This window comes from Pocillopora damicornis, chromosome 7 (assembly GCF_964200805.1).
Source record: "Pocillopora damicornis chromosome 7, jaPocDami1.2, whole genome shotgun sequence".
In the NCBI taxonomy this organism is placed as follows: Eukaryota; Metazoa; Cnidaria; class Anthozoa; order Scleractinia; family Pocilloporidae; genus Pocillopora; species Pocillopora damicornis.
Window position 1 is genome coordinate 17,477,002 of NC_142676.1, and position 19,787 is coordinate 17,496,788.

The window sequence follows — 19,787 nt, forward strand, 5'->3', positions numbered from 1 at the left end:
TCACCACAAATGACGACCCATCATACTGGATGTAATTTGCATCCGGTATGACGGATTGTCATTTGCTATGACGAGTCGTTCGATTTGAGTCGAATCGTGTCGAATCGTCAACATTTGCTACACTGTATAGTTTATAATATTCTGACGATAGACTTCCGGTCGTCTCACGCTTTAAGAACGTGGAAGGTTCATGTTGTCACGTTCTCGTAACATGCCACTCATTTTCACTCATTGCTTACATGCGCGCCCCTCGACTTCGGGTATGTTGAGGCACGATTCGACTTCCAGTGTGACGATTCGTCAATGACCGTTGACGAATCGCAACGCAACGGTTTGGATGTATTAGACATGTACGTTTGTGGTAAGATCTGTCTCGAAAGGGAGCTTTCTTAAATGACAATTTTGACTGAAGCCGGTTGGCGAGAAAGAGAGAGCATTTTTATGATTAAACCTCTTATCAAATCCTTCGACCAGGTACATGGTGGACTCGTCCTCTAAACAACAGATACAAAGTGAGCCGTTTTCAGCTCCAAAGATGTAAATATTTCTTTGTGCAAAAATATGAAAGTGGACTTCTATCATCCTGCTGACTCCTGAGATGTATTTACAAGGCTGGAGAAGAGATAGGTTTTCGAGTCATTTAACTGCAGATGTCTCTTTCGCCCTCAATACAAATACCAAACTAGTATCTGAGATCACGTAAGTTGATGAAACAGCATTCAGGCGATTAAATGAAATGTGATGCTGCCCCTTCCTATAGTTATCAAGTTGTCTACAAACAAACTTAGTGCAACTATGCAATTCAGTCTTCGTCTTAAGCTATGCAGCCTAGTTGCATAGCAACTAAGACCCCAGTTGGTCTATAACCTTGGTTGTTCTAACCCCTGAAGATAATATATTTAAATTTTTTAGCCTTTTAGTTGAATTTAGAATCATGTTATATCAATTGCATGTGTATGTTACAGATATAAGTTTATATAAAGGTTCGTAAGGCGTATTTGAACATATTCGTATGATAGCTTACGCATACAAGCCATGAATCATTACTAACCTACTACTACAGAGCAATTTTGTTCCTGTTTTCAAAAGGGAGCCAAGATTGCATTAGCTTTGCATTTTTGGTATAGAGAATTCGGGCTTATCTCCTACCTAAGCAATGCATAGCTAAAGACAATCTCAGATTACAACGGTTTGCTTGTTTCTCTTTGATTTCTTAATAGTTCCTGTGATATCATATTTTGTCCTGATTAGCTGTCTATATTGTTTCGGTTTGACAATACTCGTTGAAAAATCGTTCTATCAACGTCATACAATCAAACATCTTATAGGAAGCGGCTGTAACGAGACTCAAAATCAATTTCTTCGATTTCAAAAAAAAGGTTTCCGAGAAACCAAAGGCCTATGTTGATAAAAATAAAACAAATCAAAAAGCAATCACAACCAATAAAAGACAGAATCCTTAAAGAAAAGAAAAAAAAAACCTTATCTATTACTCAGAACTCATTCTAGTTTTAACAGATTATTGGAACTTCGAATAAACTATTCATGTTTAACCCCAAACCAGTATTGCGTTGTAGAAGGATCCGAAGAGGAGCAGCGGTGATTCGTATTTATTGCTCCGGAACGATACCGTCCAAAATTATTTTCGTTGTCAACTGCTCCTGGTGACCCATCAAAATCGCATCCGTTTTCCTTGCTTTTGAAACTGTTCACGAACCAAGCACCATTAAGATCCATTCTCGTGTAGGCGGTGCAACCAGAACAGTTAATTCCACGGATGTTAATATACTCAAACAGTATGCAATCTCCACCCCAGTCACCGAATATGTCATGACCTGCCATAACTGCGAGTGCGTAGTCCGTATACTGCAGGCCATCTGCAGGTAAGTTGCATGTTACTCTCAGATGTGTGGAGTGATTTGAGAGAGACTGCATATGTGATAAGGAAAGGCGGTAAGAGTTCCAGTCCGGTTCATTGTTATTGTCATTCACAGGAAAATCCGTGCCAAACCCCTTATCCTTATATGTGTCCTTATTGGCGATGGAGAACGACTGTATCAATGCCCATACAAAGCCAGGTTCTGACTGCAAGTCACAGTAAACAGAAAACGGTTTATTGGCTGAATCAAAAATATTGTATTTTCCTGATTGTGAGGCTCCGTTGTCAGCGATGTCTTTGCAGTTTCTTGGATGTGTAGTGTGACCACAACGCTTACCGGTGTATTTGTAAGAACAGGTGCAGTTAAACCTGGGGCTGCGATTGTCACAAATCTCCTGACATACCCCCCCGTTGAGGCAGGGATTCTGGTTGCAGCATCTATTAACGCAGCGATGTATCCCTGGAATGTAGCTTCCTCCACCCTAATTAAAAATGAACCTTTTTTCCCTCAAACTATTCCTTGCTTAAGGTAAAGTCAAGTGGTGCAGATATTCGGAAATGAATATATGGGAGGGGGGACGTACAAAAAAGAATTGGTCTTAGCTTATGTATATCAAATTATGGATGCACGCGGGAACTAAGTTTTAAGAGCACGAGAGAAGCGTAAGGGTTGCTTGAGTGCTCTTCAAACTCCCAAGTGCATCCAAAACTCGAGGTATAGTTAAAGCGTGAACAAATTTCGTTATAACATAGCATGCAAGTTGTGCTCGAAAAAAAAGAGTTCATTACAACTTTGTCTGATTAACTTTGTAATCGTTTTCTACCCAAAAACTATGAATAAATGACAAGGTAAAAATGACCAAGAAATATTTTGAGACCAAATCTTTATTCAAAGAATTGTAAATTTTCTGCTCAAAAGCAGAAACGAAAGAATTTCTTGCATTCGACATGCTTCAATCGTTGTTTACTAGAATCCAACGCCAGAAATTTGCGCATGTTTCTGTTAGAGATTTTGAAAATTCTGAAATTGTACGGTTTTAAAATTAAAATCTGCTATTTAACAATACTTTTAGGATATATCAACAATTACAACTGATATCAACCGTTCAAAACACGAAGTAAAAGCCTTTAAATTTCTCGCATTTACGAGATACGTGTGGTAGATTTACGTTGCTTGAGATGCCGCTGTTTACTAAAATTTACTACCCGAAAATTGCTTAGCTTTGAACTAAAAACTCTGAAAATCGTACGATTTCTAAAACAAAATATTCCATTGAACAAAACTTTGGTACATGTCAATGCTTCACAATAATATTTTCCGCTCTAAAGAAGAGTCCCCAGCGTCGCAAAGTCTCAGTTGAAGTCAGAAAACTCAGTTCTGTTTCCAGCCATAATTCTCATCGCGTTTGTAAATAAAATATTGTCAACTCTGAAATTAATTACGTCGCTCGAAGAGCTACTTGCTCATTGTTTTTTTCGAAACGAGTCTTATTCAGCATATTTTGTTTTCCTTTTGAGCTACAAAGGTCTATCTCAATCGGGATAGAACGGAAAAACAATCTTCAGTGATAGTTTTGAATTCTCGCCGGGGCTAAACTAGACGGGATTTTTAGCCGAAGTGAAACTTCACACTTCATGTTATGGATGCAATGACGAGCACTAAATATACATTAAGTATTTTTTTATATAATTAGACTTTCCATCAGACAATCATTTGGCAAAAACATGCTGTTGTATTCGGCGCGCGGGCAACAACTGCGCAATTGTATCCCGGTCGGGATACATTTGAATTTTATCAGGGGCATGTGACTAAGAATTAACCAATTACAGTCCTCGTTTGTTGAGTGAAAGTCTAGGTAGATAACAAGGATTTTTATTACGGTACCTCCCTTAGGATATAGGTAGGCCTTGCACGCGTGCTATGTTGTGATAAAAATGTAAGTGAGAAGAAAAACTAAGACAATTCTATCAACAACAAACGATTCTATCTCCCACCTTCACCGTGTAGCTTCTCATCAAATCATAATAATTTCCTCTTTCACTCCATTTCATCGCCGCTGGCTCCATGTCTTTGTTAGCATCGTTGAGCTCGCAGTTATTTTCTTTGGACAGAGGGAAATAATTCATGGATACACACAGGCAGTCATCTTTGCACTTCATGTGACACTGGGTGGCGCTGTGGACTGTCAATCTTTGAAACACGTGACCCTCAAGAATGTGATTATAGACGACATCCTCATCGATAACAAACTTGAAGTTTTGACAACTTACTGTTGGCTGCACCTCTTTGGTGTGAGTGAGCTGAGATATCAACAACATCGCATGTAGATAGCGAAGAACACTCATGGTGAACCTTAGAAACGTACAAATGAGATGGATATCTTCATTCCATAATTATACCGAGGCATTTAAAATTTAGTTAGTAGCAGGCAGAGTCTACTAAGAAAAAAAGGCAAAAAATAGTAAATAGGTACGTGATCGTACTATGGTGTAAACGCGACTCGACCTCAGGTTACGATCAAGATCTTAACAAGCGCCTTAAAGTTGTCTCTTCTTTTGACGCCAAAGCGATTAGGTAATGCTTATTGAGAAAGGGAGCATCGTTCTCCGGGATCGAATATCTCGGTGACTGATTAAGTAACTAATATTGAAAATTAGCCGAAATTGAAATGAGAATCTGAGGTACAGTGTGCATGGCGCACTAGATATATTTTGCTGTGTCGATAGTAGAAAAAATTAACTTTAAACTTATCGAAAAGGTCATGCCGCATGAGTTTAATTTTATTCAATCAACGGAGTAGAAATAGATTACATGTTGTCTCCCTTCAGTAGTTCAGTAACAAACTTTCGGTTTTAACTGAGTACCATCTCTCTGCACTTACCTCAAAATGTCGATTCGTTTTATGGCTTCAGTAAAATCCTTCGAGAAAGGTTTGCAGGCGAACAGATGTTGTTGAAACTTTATGTATGTCCGGTAATATCGATGCACCTTTATACTTGAAAAATAATAAAAAAAACACAATAATGAATCAATTAAGATCATTGGCTCTGTTTACGATGTTATCTAGAAGACACCCGAAACAAACAATGGATACGATATTGCAATACTGTTGACACAGAGTGCTTCACAACTAAAAATTTGCATCTAATAACTGAAATCCGTCACATTTACAGCGGTGATCAAAATCTGATTTCCCTTTTTAAATGTCGGGATCTTTTAACATTTTTTATGTCAAAAGACCCCAACTTTTCTGGAAAAGTCAACACAGTGTCCCTCTCAACATTAGCTTTCTTTCGGCTCATATTAACAATGTTTGTTTTCTGAAGTCATTAACCACACACGAGGACCACCACAGCAAGCCATAAAAAACAATGTTGGTGGAACAAAGGTTGTTTATTGCTATCCACCGTTTCCTAAATAAGTAGAAATGAGAGCTGTCCAACATCAAATTGCAGAAACAATTCAAACTACCAGTGACCTCCTGAGCTTAAACGTACCGCTAAAACACTTATTGATACAGACAACAATAACTAAGACAGCAGTAGTGGCGTAAGTTCAGAAAGACATAACTGAAACTAAAACTGCCGTCAAACCGTCGCACAGCTGGTTTGCATGCTTAATGAAAAAACGAAACTGCTTGATAATCGCGATCATTTTTCTCCGTTACAAATTTATTCTTCGCAGAGTATCCATAGCCAAAGCAATCTTTCTTCGATATCGAGTTCGTTTTCATTCAAATTATATTTTTTCTCGTCCGACCCCATCAGACTCAGTGAGTCAATACGTATTTCATCATTTGACCGGCAGGACCACGACAAAAAAGATTCTACAGTAAAATTGTTTCCTGTATTTATTCGAGTCTTATTAGAAGTAATGTTCTTGGAAAATGTGGCAGAATCATGCAACTGCATGGCGAAAGGCTATTCGGGGGTTTAAGATGTCAGTACGGCGACGTGTGGTAAAACGTTCCTGAAGAAAACCTTATTTATTTTCTTTTAAGTTTCTCACCAATAGCTCGATGCGTTAACTGTTTCTGTTTTGCTGAAGTTGACGTGTGGCGCCGTATGAGGCAGTAAACAAATGCAGCCATTTTTTAAATTCTAATTAAAGGCAGAAATTCATTTTTTAATCGATGTCTTCCTCGGCGTTGCCGTCCTGACTGCTTAAGGTCCCTTTTGTTCTGTATGGGACGGCTAAGAAATGTACAAAGTTTTAAAACGCACGTGTTTCGCTATTGTTTTGCTCACTAGATCTTATGTTGCACTTCGTCCTCGTTTCCGTCGCCGTCGTGGTTTTTTTATAAGGGACTATAAGATCCGACGACGGCGAGGTCGTGAACTGGGGGGAATGGGGAGAGGTCGCCGTCGTAAGGCGCGAAAAATAACATTAAGAATACTCATGGAAGGCGCAGTCTGTTCCATAACAGGCTTTTGGTTTATAAGTGAAAATATAGTAATTTCCAACCTCGTGATCGATACATTCTATCAAGAGAGCACAATCGCATAATAACTCAGTGGAACAGTACACTTCTTGAAAACTATGCCCGTGCGATAAATTTAAAGGAAGTGCATTACTCGATTGCTTTGGTTTTATAGACGGAGCAATAAAGCCCATTTGTCGACCCGATGAAAATCAGGGGGTCGTTTATAATAGACATAACGAGTGCATAGTCTCAAGTGCCACTCTGTTGTCTTATCTAATGGTATGATAACCAACATGTACGGCCCAGTATGTAATTGATTTAATCTAATTCGTTGCTCTTCCTTTTTTTTTTTTTCTTGAGGTTGAGATTTTAAACTGTACACCCTACCCTCAGCTAACTAAAACACTCATTTTTTTCCTCTTTAAGAGGGTTCCTCACGATCTGGGGCGGCATGGCTTCTCTACAACAAGAGAACCAATGGCCGCGTATGGTGACTCCGCCTATCTCCTGCGTGTCCACCTCCAGGTCCCTTAAAGAGGTGCCAGAATAGCACCACAAATAGAGTTGTACAACAAAGAGTCTAAAAGTTTGTTATACAATGTAAGATTTTAGGTATAAAAACAAACAACAACGTCAAATATAAACTTGCCTGATAAATGATTTAAATGCTGAAACAAGCATTCATAGCAAAATCAAAGATATTATGAATGTATTTATGCAAACTTAAACCGAGTTAATCTTATTTTTCTGAGGTAAACATCTGCTGAAAACTTTGCATCTGCTCAAGTTGCTGCTTAGTTTGTTCCACCAATACTTTTAGTATATCCTGATGATGTTTTCTTGGTTGATCTTCCTGTTTACCCTCAACTTCAACTCGTTGCTTTTGCAGCTGCAATTCTCCTTCTTTCCACTTCTGAACGTGATCATTTTTTTCACGCAAATATGCAATTGTGTCACCTCCACTTCTACAATTTTTTTTTGCTTTGGTTTCACTTCCTCCTCCTCTTCATTCCGCTGCCTTTTCTGAGTTCTTCTCAGGTTTTCTATAGCCTCTGTTTCTCATTTCCGCTGCTTTTTCGTTTTCAGTTGTATGATCGTTTTCTTCGGTGTCTTCAGCTGCAGCTGCGACTATTTATTCCAGAGCCTTTTCCAACTCACTCAAATGACATTCACACTTGCCTCTCTTCGTCTTTCATCTTTGTTTTAAATTTTCGCTCAGCAGTATGTATCTTTCTCTAACAGCACGCCTTCTGACTTTGAATCGGGGAAGCTTGAGGCCGTTCAGATTGTTTGCAATCTTTTCCCTGATTTTGCCTTTAGAAATGCTTCCTTTTTTGTACTTAAAGGGTTCAAGTTCTAGAATTTCTTGACACAAGCAGTTGTCATGTCCCTTGGTCCACTCCCTGTTTGATCTGAAAAACCACAATAATATCTAGCTTCAGCAATTTTTTCCTTAAACAAACTCGGGTAAATTATCTAGATTAGATTCCTGGTTGAGTTTTAATATTCATTAACAATATGAACTGAAAACAACTTGCTGAACTGTCTTATTTGAACTCGTCTCCATTTAGGCCTATTTCAGTCACGAACTTTTGAAGCTGTTTAGAGGGAGAAAGAAACTTCGGTCAGTTTTCGCCTTAAAATGAATTCTAGAACCATTTACTTTTGTCACAAGTTTGGAAAAATGTTGACAGTTCATCATATATTGAAAATATACGATAAGTTACTTATGTTTACTTACTTACGTTTTCGACAAAAGACAAACACTTCGTTTTGACGTCGCAGACAACACAGTTACGGCGGGAAACTTAGCGCGCCGGCTACCGGAAATGCGCAGGCAAATAATTTCAACTTCCGCTCGCCGTCGTAGACATCCGTCGTCGTCCCTAAAGTCCTTATAATTATTTGCGGATCGGTTCACGTCAACCTGTCGAGCCCTACGTTTATTAAGGTTTTCAGCCAATTCAGAGACTTTCATCTTCTATTTCGCCATTATTGATGCGTAACATGTCAACGTTGCGTGCGTTTGAACTGGATACCAAATAATTCTGTGCATTTTAATCGGCCACCCACACATGTACAATGTAATTTAGTTTAATTCAACCCACAATTCCTCCGATCGCTCTGACGAAGGGCTAATGCTCGAAACGTCAGCTTTTTTACCCTTTATGGTGGCTAATTTACGTTTTCAACTCAATTGTTAACTCTAAATTACCTGTTATACTCTCCCACCGACGCAGCACCACAGTTTCCTCAGAAACTTACCCCCTTTATTCATGTACAATGTAGCCATTCAGAATATGGAGTTACCGTGTTTTTAGACCGAAATCTGGCAGCTCTTCTTCAATAGAGAACAATACGAGTCAGAATAGGATTACGATTGTGCATGTTCACCCCCGAGTTAATTAGTCTTTTGGTTACATTAACAGCAAACTGGTGTATGATTGTAGATGTCACTCATAGAAGTTAAAAAATTACAAAAGATTTTATTAGGGTTTGTGCAGAATTTCGACATTGGTTTAACTAAGACGGCAGTTTGAATCTCTCCTCTTGTCTATTTCCCGAGAGTGTATGTCATACAACACCTTCTTCTATCACGGGGTGTTTTTACCAACACACAAAACAGGAACAAATTACACTTGAAGAAATCCCAGGAGGGCGATCAGTGAGCAATGTCGTAAAAGGATATCAGTGAGCAATGTCGTAAAATGGCGTTAAATATCAATGACCGTCAATCTTAACTTGCATCAACTTCAGTCAATACATATCAACGAAAGTCTTCATTAAAAGTGCTCTACCAGAGGACACATGTCCCCGAGTTGATTTGATCCAAGCAATACAAACGACTGATTGTCTCAGTTGCTTTCAAGACTACAATTACTATAGAAATTCATGGTCATTATTACATTGTCACCGCTAAAATGCAAAAATGAAATGCGAGTCGAAGTTAAAAGGTTTCGTTCCAATGATTACTAGAACGTTGAATTAAGCTTTGAAAACGAGAACTATCTCAGATACATAGAGATGATTCCTTGGAAAGTGCGTGCGAACGATTTTTATTCACGGGTTGCGATAAACCATAAAAAAAAACCAGTGAGCGCAACGAACAAAAAAGTTTTTTGATGAATCGCGTTTTCCATGATATGAAGTTTTTATTTCATTCATACTTAGATTTTTTCTCACAGAACAAAAAATTTCAAAGATTGGAAGTAAACGACTTTTAAACGAAGAATGTGAAAAAGACGATTTTATCGAGCTTTTGACTTTTAAATTGTAAGCGTATTATCTATGGAACACATGAATAGTGAAAGTCATAGTAAAAGTGTTTGTGGAAAGACCGCCTAAAAACGCAAAATTCAACCATTAAAATATGGATGCTGAGTATTTAAGGTTGCCCTCTTTTGATAAAGAGTCAGTGTAACTATCTGAAATGTTAAACGTTTAGTTCAAGTTCAACCCCTAAGGTGGACCACACTTGAAAGCATACATATGATGTCAATGTTTGTTCTTAGCCTTGTTCCAATGGTTTCTCAGAGTCGTATTTTGTTGGCTGAGTTTCCTTTTTTAAGAAGAAAATGAATCCACAAAAAGTTGCACGTCATATTTAGCTCCAAACCAGTGCTGGGTTGTGGAAGCAGTTGAGAACGAGCGACTGTGATCCTGATTTATATCGTTGCAGCTATACTCTCCGAAATTGTCTTCCTTGTTGATGAGTCCTCCTGGTCTTCTATCAAATTTAAATCCCCTCTCAATGCTATTGTAACTCCATATGTGCCAGGATGCCTCCTCTGACATTTCCAATTTTTTCCTTGCTCTTCAATATCACTAAAAGCAATTAAACTGGAAGAGACCAGAAACAATGGGTGTCAAAACTTGTTGTCTCCACAATTAGAAGGGTAAAAAATTGTATTTTGATACGTTTCCAAAGAGGAGTTGATTGTGATTCAGTTGAAGAGCCCTTTTTTTTCTTTTAGTCCTTCACAGAAGTGTCTTAATAGCTAAAAAAAGGAGTTTCAATTTTTTTTTCTTTTTTCTTTCTTTTTTTTTTTTACATTCGTGGAAGGATATACGTCGCAATGTGTCTTTTAATTATCTTTGGAAGAGTGATCACAAACAAATCAAGTAATTTCACAACAAGTAGCGGTAGACACCAGCGACAGACAAAGAAGATCGCCAATACCTTTTAATCTTTCAACTGTCTTTCATTCAGAAAAATAGATACTTACAGCTGGGTGTCAAAACTCCTTGTCTCTCTATTGAAAGGAATGAAATAAACCACAGTTTCCTTGGTTTCCATAGAGGAATTGACTTTGTTACAGTTAAAAGATGCAGTTAAAAAATTAACATGAATTATGAATGATGGTCGATCCGGCTCCAGCTCTGTATTTTTGGCTGAGCTCTTTGTAAAGGGATCCACAAAAGCAAAGGTTCAAAAACTGAGAAACAGTCCAATTGGAAATTACCTCACTCAACCCTCCTTACTTTTGTATCTGCCGCCTTTGATGATATTTCAATTGGGTTTCTTTTAAGTTATTCGTACATTAAAGGAGCTGAATGTTTGCAATGACTTTTTAAAAAAGTATTAGTATGCAAAGAGAAAAATAGAAAACAATTTAAGGATACGGTGCAGAAACACTAAAATTTAGTTTACACCACGCACAAAACTAATGTCCCTGGTTGGCACAGTGTCGTTTCTCAAAAAGCGCTTCATCTTCATCCCTTGAGCCTCCATCATGCTGTTTAATATGGACAAGTTTCGCTCATAGCATAATTCTTCAAAATTTGCCCAACAAAGCGACGTTTACTGCCTAGTTGGATCATTAAAATCGTGTCTTTGTCTGCGGAAAAATTTCACCCATTTTCCTCTCACAGTCGGGATCGTTCGGGAACTGAAACATTCTATGCCCGGTGCCGGAACGATCTATTCTGACAGTTTTGCTGGTCAGAGCCGGGGCACCAGCGACACAATATCGCCCTCGTTGTCGCGTATCTTTCATACTATTCGCCATACTGAATTCGATTTAATGTCACCAAAGTGACGTCAGTGGTTTTTGGTCAAATGGTACTTTGGCTACGCAATTCGAATACCATTTTTAAGGGGAAAATGGCATAACTTTAAAAGCTTTCAAAATTGTCAATTCTATCATTGAACGTTTCAAACTTCGGAAACGTAGATTTCAAATGATAAACTTTATAACTACAATATACCTTTATGGTCACTTGGATTTGTATTTAATAATGTATTGACAGCGCGTCCAACAGTGTAATGTCGCTGTAAATCCACAAGCTTAAAGTAAAAGTTTGGAATGCGACTTTGAAAAAGACGAACACAAGTTCGTAACATTACGATGAGCAACAATCGTTCAAACTAATATGATAATATAATAAGATGATATCTCACATTATGTACAACAATACATGGTGCTTCTCTTGACAAACACCTGCTCCAACTACTATACCTACTTCATCTCCTACATTTTGAACATTTCAAAAATTGTTTCATGAACAAATGTGTAATGTTATAATGTAAGTAGTGATCCTAACGAAGCACTTAAGTACCGTAGTCTTTATGAAAGAGAGGCTGTTGAGGGCTTCTCGCAGTTATGTATCGAGTCCCTAATATTAAAATCAAGTAAAGCTGTACATATTCATCACTTAGGAGAAGTTAATAACATCTCCCTGCCACTAAGTAAATACCATTTCTCCTCACTGTACGGATTTTTAAAGCGAAATCAAGAAACCTAAACTTAAAGCTTGGTTTTACTAATGATCAAACTAACGAAGCCGAAGCTAAGTTTCAATTATCAGTAAATAGAAAACGGTTGATTGACCGAGTCAAGAAAATGTCACCTTACGACGACAAAACATGTCATAATTAGATTAATAGCATACGGAGGTATTTAAACATCTCTGAATCTAAACACAAGCATTTCAACTTACGATTAGTCACTTGCTTGAAAAGAATTTGCATAAATCAACTAATGGTGAGCCCTGAATGCGTTTTCATGCACGAATATGAAAAAAGCCAATTTTATCGACCTTTGACTTTTGGGATGTAAGTGTACTATCTATTGAACATTACATGAAAAGATGAAAGTGCAGGTAAAAAGTGTTTGTAGAGAGGCCACCTACTTACTTCAACTATTGAAATATAGACGCTGTGTACCTAAGGTTGCTTATGACGTCGCTCTTGTGCACGTCTGCATTCTACTGTAATAAAGAGTCGGTGTAACTATCTGAAATATTAAACGTTTAGTTCAAGTTCAACTCCTAATTGGACCAAACTTGGAGGCACATGATGTCATTGTTAGTTCTTAGCCTTGCTCCGATGTTCAGTTGGCTGTGTTTCCTTTTCTGAGAAAGGAAATGAATTTGCAAAAAGTCACACGTCACATTTAGCTCCAAACCAATGCTGCGTTGTAGAAGCAGGAGAAGACGAGCAGCGGTGATCCGGATTTATATACAGGTTGTGAAATTTTCCGAAATTTTTTTCATCGGGGACCCCACCTGGTTTTCCATCTAATTCACATCCGAATTGTGTGATTCTGTAACTCCTTATGTGCCAGGACACATTTTCCTGCTGTTTTGTCAGGGCGGTGCAATTAGAACAAGAGTTTCCCCGGATATTAACATATTCGTACATCTGGCAGGTGTCCCAGGTACCAAAAATGTTATGACCTGCCAGCTTAGCGTGTGCGTAGTCCGTATACTGCAGACCATCCGTAGGAAAGTTACAAGTTGCTCTCAGATGTGTGGAGTAAATAGCAAGAGACTGCATCTGTGATAAGGATAGTCGGAACTCGCTCCAATTCACTTCCCCCTCTCCAATATCAATCTCAAAGTTTTTGCCAAACTCTGCATAATTGAAGGCATTTCTCCTGGACAAGGATAACGATTGTATTAACGTCCATACAAAGCCAGGTTCAGACTGCAAGTCACAGTAAACAGAAAACCGTTCATTGTCTGAATTATAGATGTCGTATTTTCCTGATGTCGAGGCACCGTTCTTAGCTACGTCTTTGTAGCTTCTCGGATGTTTAATCTTCTCATACCGCTGACCAGAGTATGTGATAGGACAGGTACAGTTAAACCTGATGCTGTGAGCGTCACAAATCTCTTGACATACACCTCCATTGAGACAAGGATTGGTGCGGCAGCATCTGTCGATGCAATGATGCTTCTCTGGTGTGTATTTGTCTCTACCCTACAGCAAAATTCGAAGGATTTTTTAGCTCAGCATGCTCATCGAATTGGGTTAGCATGTGCGGTTTAGCAACCGTCGACAAATCTCACCGGAAACGGATCGAATCGATAACAAACAGTGCGAGCAAAGTACGAGTGCCTACAACACATAGCGGGGCGCCAGAATGGAGATGAAATATCCATCAAAATTAGATTTGAAATGCAGTAATACAAAAAGTCAATGATGTCCTTATGAAATTTGTAGTCACTTCTGTTCTGCCGTTCCCTTCGCATTACAACACGGCCTTTAAGAGAAAAATTTGCGAGGAAGAGAATGGACCCAATCCTCTCTTAGCCAAATCAGTTTGTTTTAGTTTTGTCTAGATCAATCATATCGCAGAATGATCGGTATGCACAAAATTGTCTTTGGCCCGGACTTACATATATCACAACTGTTTTTTAAGGAGTACCGCAAAACTTGATCATGTGGAAATATTTATTTTATTTACGAACTTGAACATCTTGGGATATTTACTTTATTTAAGGAAGTTCAAAAATAAATGAATAAGGAATTAGATAAATAATCTTATCTCACCTTCACCGTGTAGCTTCTCACCAAATCATAATAATTTCCCCCTTGCCTCCATTTCATCGCCGCTGGCTCCATGTCTTTGTTAGCGTCGTTGAGCTCACAATTGTTTTCTTTGGAAAGAGGGAAATAGTTCATGGATACACACAGGCAGTCATCTTTGCACTTCAAGTGACACTGGATGGCGTTTGGGACTGTTAATCTTTCAAACACGTGACCCTCAAGAATTTGGTCATGGATGACATCGTCATCGATAGCAAACTTGAAGTTTTGACAAGTTACTTTTTTCTGTGCCTCAGTGGAGAGGGTCAAATTGAATACAAACAGCACGACTTGGAGATATTGTACGATGCCCATAGCAATAGCACTACTAATGTGAAGAAAAAAAAGATACATGATTATTTCTGATAAGCATGGGGTAATTTGGAACGAAACATATAGATATTTGGGTCTCTTGCTTAATTGCGACGGAAAGAAAATAATAGTTAGCATTAAATTGCCAAAATTTTATTCGTTAGCCGAAAGAGCCATTACCATATTGAGACCTTCTTCTGAGTCAGTAAACGTTTTGAAAGACTGAAAAAAGTGTATCCGTCTCGCTGTAAAGTCGATCTTCACTACAGAATCACATATTTGCGGAATTTTGAAAAGAAGACTAGGCAAACATTCAAGCCCAAACGAAATTGCTCCTCGACGGTTTGTGTTAGGAATTCTCTACAAAAGGAGCCGTAAACGTTCCCTACAGTTTAGCCTAAGCTGAACACAGTTTATAAAGAATTGATTGTCTGCTCAAATGCGGATTTCTCTTCATTGCCCAGGTTACAATGGAGGGAGATATATTGGCAAATGGAACTGATATAAAAAAATACACGAACCAGTAATTGCTGATTAAAAGTATGTCGGTTGCAGTTAGTTGAATGCAAAGCTAAATGTCGAAGTATATCAAATCTCAGTGAAACAGCCACTGCGATGAACTTTATCAATGACTGACGTTCATGTATCAAATCGCCCAAGTTTAAGGAGTGTTTCTTGAAACGTAAAACTTTCAAAAGTTTCGTGTGTGTCATTTATTAAAAAAAAGCGTTTTGAAAAAAAGAGACGTCTCAAAATGTTTTGCGTTACAAAACCAAAAAAGGGAAACTCTACCCACCATCAGTTGTTAAAAGATCCTCTTTCAGCGATGCACTTATGAATTTCTGTACTCTACAAAGTCAACTCTAAGAACGATTTGGAATGTATTATTCACACTTGAATATTTAAGAAGGGTCGCATTTTATTTTTTTACCATAGGAGTATAGGATATACAATATTAATGAAAGCTCCTAAAGTAAGCTTTCCTTCCATCGATGAATGATAATATCTCGAGTTTCGCTACACCTATAAATTTCGCAACCGTATGGCTGGTTTCTTTTCCAGCTTTAAGAAAAGAAATAGAATACAGACCAGTCAGCTAACAAGCTCTGATCTTATGTTGTATCCGTTGACTGTAAAAACACATAAGTTCTGTCTGTAGAGCCAGTTAGTTATTATTCACCGAAGTGGAAAAAATTAAATATTGTAGTCAATAAACCGAAAAACTAGAAAAACTTAAGTGAATTATTTAGGTTCATAAGTGCAGCTTTAAAAGGTGTTTTAAATAAGAATCGCAATGTTTTACAAAATATGAAGACCCCCCGTCAAGTTTGACTTTCGAACATGGCAGCCCTTCTGTCGCGGTGACTATTAATGTGTAATGTTCCGAAACTTTTTAATTTTTAAAATTAATGGTAAAAGGGCGTCAGTTTTGGCCTCATTTTGCTAAGAGAACAGATATTTTGACGAGTTAAGAAGAAAAGCTACCCACATAAAAGAGCTTGAAAGCAAGGGGTAGAAATTTACTGTAGCCTGGTTTATTTGATTTTCATGATAAGAATTCCACTTTTGACAGAGTAGATCACTTCAGGATATTCGTCTGCCCAGTAAATTGAATAAAATAGACTAAACAACTTAAGTTTACCACATCTTTGGCACAGTGTAGCTCCTCACCTGATTATGGTAATTTCTTCCTTCTCTAAATTTCATCGCCAATGGCTTCATATCTTGATTGGCATCATTGAGCTCTCAGTTGCTTGATTTGAACCGAGGGAATAATTATTATATATACAAGCAGTCATCCTTACACATCACATGTAACAAACGAATGGTAGCAAAATAAGGCACATAGCTCCCTAATTATCTATAATTGTCATAATCACCTACACAATTATCTCTTGGCCATGAATCAGAGATGAACGAGGGAAAGCTGTTGAAGTCATTGAGGTGCCTGTTCGAGTTAACCCGAGGTGACTACACTAACATGATTGTTACATCAGTTAACTGCTGCTTGGAAAAACCTAAGATGAGTTAACGCCCTGAACGTAAGCTTGCATGTGGAAATGGGCCCCCGAGGCTATTTTTCCACGTTGTAATTGATAAGTGATGGAAAGTTTTACGTTCGTTACACACTCAACTTATCTATATTTTCAAGCAAGAACCAATAATTGACCCGGTTGCTATTTGTCCAACTTGTTTTGATCAACACACTTTGCCAGTGATATTTCATTCGAAGTTTCAATGGCCCAACGATGTGTAAAGTTTCACTTATGAATTTAAAAATTTGTATGAAGAAATGATAAAATATCACAAATTCTTTCTCAAACGCTGACCCTTCTCTAGAAAGATGTGCAAATAAGGAACATAGATGATAATATTAGACACTTGTTATCATTGATACTTCTTCACATTATGTAAATTTTGAACAAGAGCCGAATGATATGAATTATCCAAGAACGCATGCCATCCATTCACAGTTTAAAAGCGTCAACTAGAGAAGGAGAGATTAAGGTCAGACTTCACCATTGAGGAGTCTACTAGGGTCAAAACTAGAAGTAATAAAAATAATAACGCTGAACTAGAATACAACCCGAAGCAATTTTACTGTTTCTCCAGGCATTATTGTTGATGTCTTTTTTTTTTCTGCAGTCATCCACCCCAGACGAAAGACACGCACCCAGGCCGTAAAATGATCGTCCGTGCCAAACCGATAATAAACAGTACTTACTCGTTTGAAAAACTTCATGAAAAAGAATCTGTATATGGCAGAAATTCAAAATAAACACGAGTACTGTAAATCAAACATCGTAATTTGTTATGGAAATTAGTGTAATGAGATCATTTTGCAATGAAAAACCTTCACAAATGTTACGTCGTTAAATTTTTAGTTTTCGTTGCTTCTCTCTAACTTATTAAGTAAGTATGTTTGATTTAGAAGCCAGAAATAATCGTAAATAGTTGAATTAGATCAATGTTTTGTCGGTGAGGGATGTAGCCGCTTCATTAACAGAAAATTTGACGCGAAAGAGATTACGTAATGCTTATCGACAAAGGGGCCATCGTTCTCCGGGGTCGAATATCTCGATGACAGGTTAAATATCTGATATAAATAAATTGGCTGAGATAAAATGAGAATCTGAGGTACAGTGTGCATGGCGATCCAGATATATTATGCTGTGTCAATAGTAGAAAAAAGTGACTTTAAACATATTGAATAAGTCACGCCGGATGAGTTTCTCAGAGTCGTATTTTGTTGGCTGAGTTTCCTTTTCTAAAGAAGAAAATGAACCCAAAAAAAATTATAGGTCATATTTAGCTCCAATCCAGTGCTGGATTGCAGAAGCAGTTAAGGACGAGCAGCGGTGATCTATAACGTTGCAGCCATATTATCCGAAATTGTTTTCCATGTTGATGAGTCCTCCTGGTCTTCCATCAAATTTACATCCCCTCTCAATGTTATTGTAACTCCTCATGTGCCAGGTGCCTCCTCTGACTTTTTCAATTTTTGGTTTGCCCTTCAATATGGTAAATACTTCCACCTTTCTATCACTCAAAACAATTAAACTTCATAATAAGAAATGGAAGAGACCAGACACAATGAAAAGAGTTCGCCATGAGTTGTTTTTCATCAAGAAAAATCGATACTTACAGCTGGGTGTTAAAACTTGTTGTCTCCACAATTAGAAGGAAAAAAATTGACCACGGTATTTTCTTATGTGTCCAAGGAGGAGTTGAGTGTGATTCAGTTGAAAAGCCCTTTTTTCTTTTAATCCTCCACAGAAGTGTCTTAATATTTAAAAAACATGAGTTTTTCTAACGTTCGTGGGAGGATATACGTCGTAATGTGTCTTTTAATTATCTTTGGAGTGATGATCACAAACAAAACGAATAATTTCACAAAAAGAAGCGGTAGAGAATAGAGACAGGCAAAGGAGATCGCCAATTCCCTTTTAATCTTTAAACTGTCTGTCATTCAGAAAAATAGATACTTACAGCTGGGTGTCAAAACTCGTTGTCTCACTACTGAAAGGAATGAAATAAACCATAGTTTCCTTCATTTCCATAGAGGAATTGACTTTGCTACAGTTAAAAGAGGCAGTTGAAAAATTAACATGAATTATGAATGATGGTCGATCCCGCTCCAGCTCTTTATTTTTGACTGAGCTCTCTGTAAAGGGGCCTACAAAAACAAAGGTTCAAAAACAGAGAAAAAAATCCAACTGGAAATTATCTCACTCATCCATACTTTTGTATCCGCCACCTTTGATATTATTTCAACTGGGTTTCTTTTAGGTTATTTGTACATTAAAGGAGCTGAATGTTTGGAATGACTTTTCTAAGCAGTATTAGTATGCAAAGAGAAAAAATAGAAAAACAATTTAAGGAAACGGTACAGAAACACTCAAATTTAGTTTACACCACGCACAAAACTAGTGTCCCTAGTTGGCACAGTGTCATTTTTCAAAAAGCGCTTCATCTTCATCCCTTGAGCTTCCATCATTCTGTTTAATATGGACAAGTTTCGCTCATAGCATAATTCTTCAAAATTTTCCCAACAAAGCGACGTTTACGGCCAAGGTGGATCGTTAAGATCGGGTCTTTGTCTACGGACAAATTTCACCCATTTTCCTCTAACGGTCGGGATCGTTCGGGAACTGAAACATTCTATGCCTGGTGCCGGAATGATCTATTCTGACAGCTTTGCTGATCAGAGCCAGGGCACCAGCAACACAATATCGCCCTCGTTGCCGCGCATCTTTCATACTATTCGCCATACTGAAATCGATTTTATGTTACCAAAGTGACGTCAGCGGTTTTTTCGCGCAATTCGAATACCATTTTTGAGGGGAAAATGGCATAACTTTGAAAGCTTCCAAAATCGTCAATTTTATCATTGAACGTTTCAAACTTCGGAAACGTAGATTTCAAATAATGAACTTTATAACTAGAATATAACTTCATGGTCACTTGCATTTGTATTTAATAATGTATTGACAGCGCGTCCAACAGTGTAATATCGCCGTAAATCCACAAGCTTTAAGGAAAAGTCTGGAATGATACTATAATAAGATGATGTCTCACATTATGTACAACAATCCTGAATGACCTTTACACTTCACCGGTACTTCTCTTCACAAACACCTGATCCAACTACTATACCTACTTCATCTCCTACATTTTGAACATTTCAAAAATTGTTTTATGAACAAATGTACAATGTTATAAAGTAAGCAGCGATCTAACGAAGCACTTAAGTCCTTGTGAAAGAAAGGCTGTTGTGAAAGTCCTTAGTCCTTGTGAAAGAAAGGCTGTTGAGGGCTTCTCACAGTTATGCATCGAGTCCTTAATATTAAAATCAAAC

The 19,787-nt window shown here is 37.8% G+C and overlaps 2 protein-coding genes across 2 annotated transcripts; both read right to left on the minus strand.

The window, feature by feature from the left end:
* Positions 1-202: 202 nt before the first annotated feature.
* On the minus strand, positions 203-4,225 carry LOC149042915 (uncharacterized). The gene is made up of 2 exons (XM_089211639.1): positions 3,875-4,225; positions 203-2,361 (listed from the first exon to the last, which is right to left on the minus strand). The coding sequence occupies exons 1-2, from the start codon at positions 4,223-4,225 to the stop codon at positions 1,540-1,542; spliced, it is 1,173 nt and encodes a 390-aa protein (XP_089067765.1). The 3' UTR covers positions 203-1,539.
* Positions 4,226-12,685: 8,460 nt separating this feature from the next.
* On the minus strand, positions 12,686-14,431 carry LOC113669941 (uncharacterized). The gene is made up of 2 exons (XM_089213197.1): positions 14,081-14,431; positions 12,686-13,507 (listed from the first exon to the last, which is right to left on the minus strand). Exons 1-2 carry the CDS (start codon positions 14,429-14,431, stop codon positions 12,686-12,688), a joined length of 1,173 nt encoding a protein of 390 aa, XP_089069323.1.
* Between the last annotated feature and the right edge of the window lie 5,356 nt (positions 14,432-19,787).

Bases quoted from the DNA above. Each gene is read 5' to 3' on its own strand.
- LOC149042915 (XM_089211639.1), bottom strand. From the start codon at position 4,225: ATGAGTGTTCTTCGCTATCTACATGCGATGTTGTTGATATCTCAGCTC. The intron at 2,362-3,874 runs GTGGGAGATAGA...ATTTTTAATTAG, and splicing joins TGAGAAGCTACACGGTGAAG to GGTGGAGGAAGCTACATTCC.
- LOC113669941 (XM_089213197.1), bottom strand. From the start codon at position 14,431: ATGGGCATCGTACAATATCTCCAAGTCGTGCTGTTTGTATTCAATTTG. The intron at 13,508-14,080 runs GTGAGATAAGAT...ATTTTGCTGTAG, and splicing joins TGAGAAGCTACACGGTGAAG to GGTAGAGACAAATACACACC.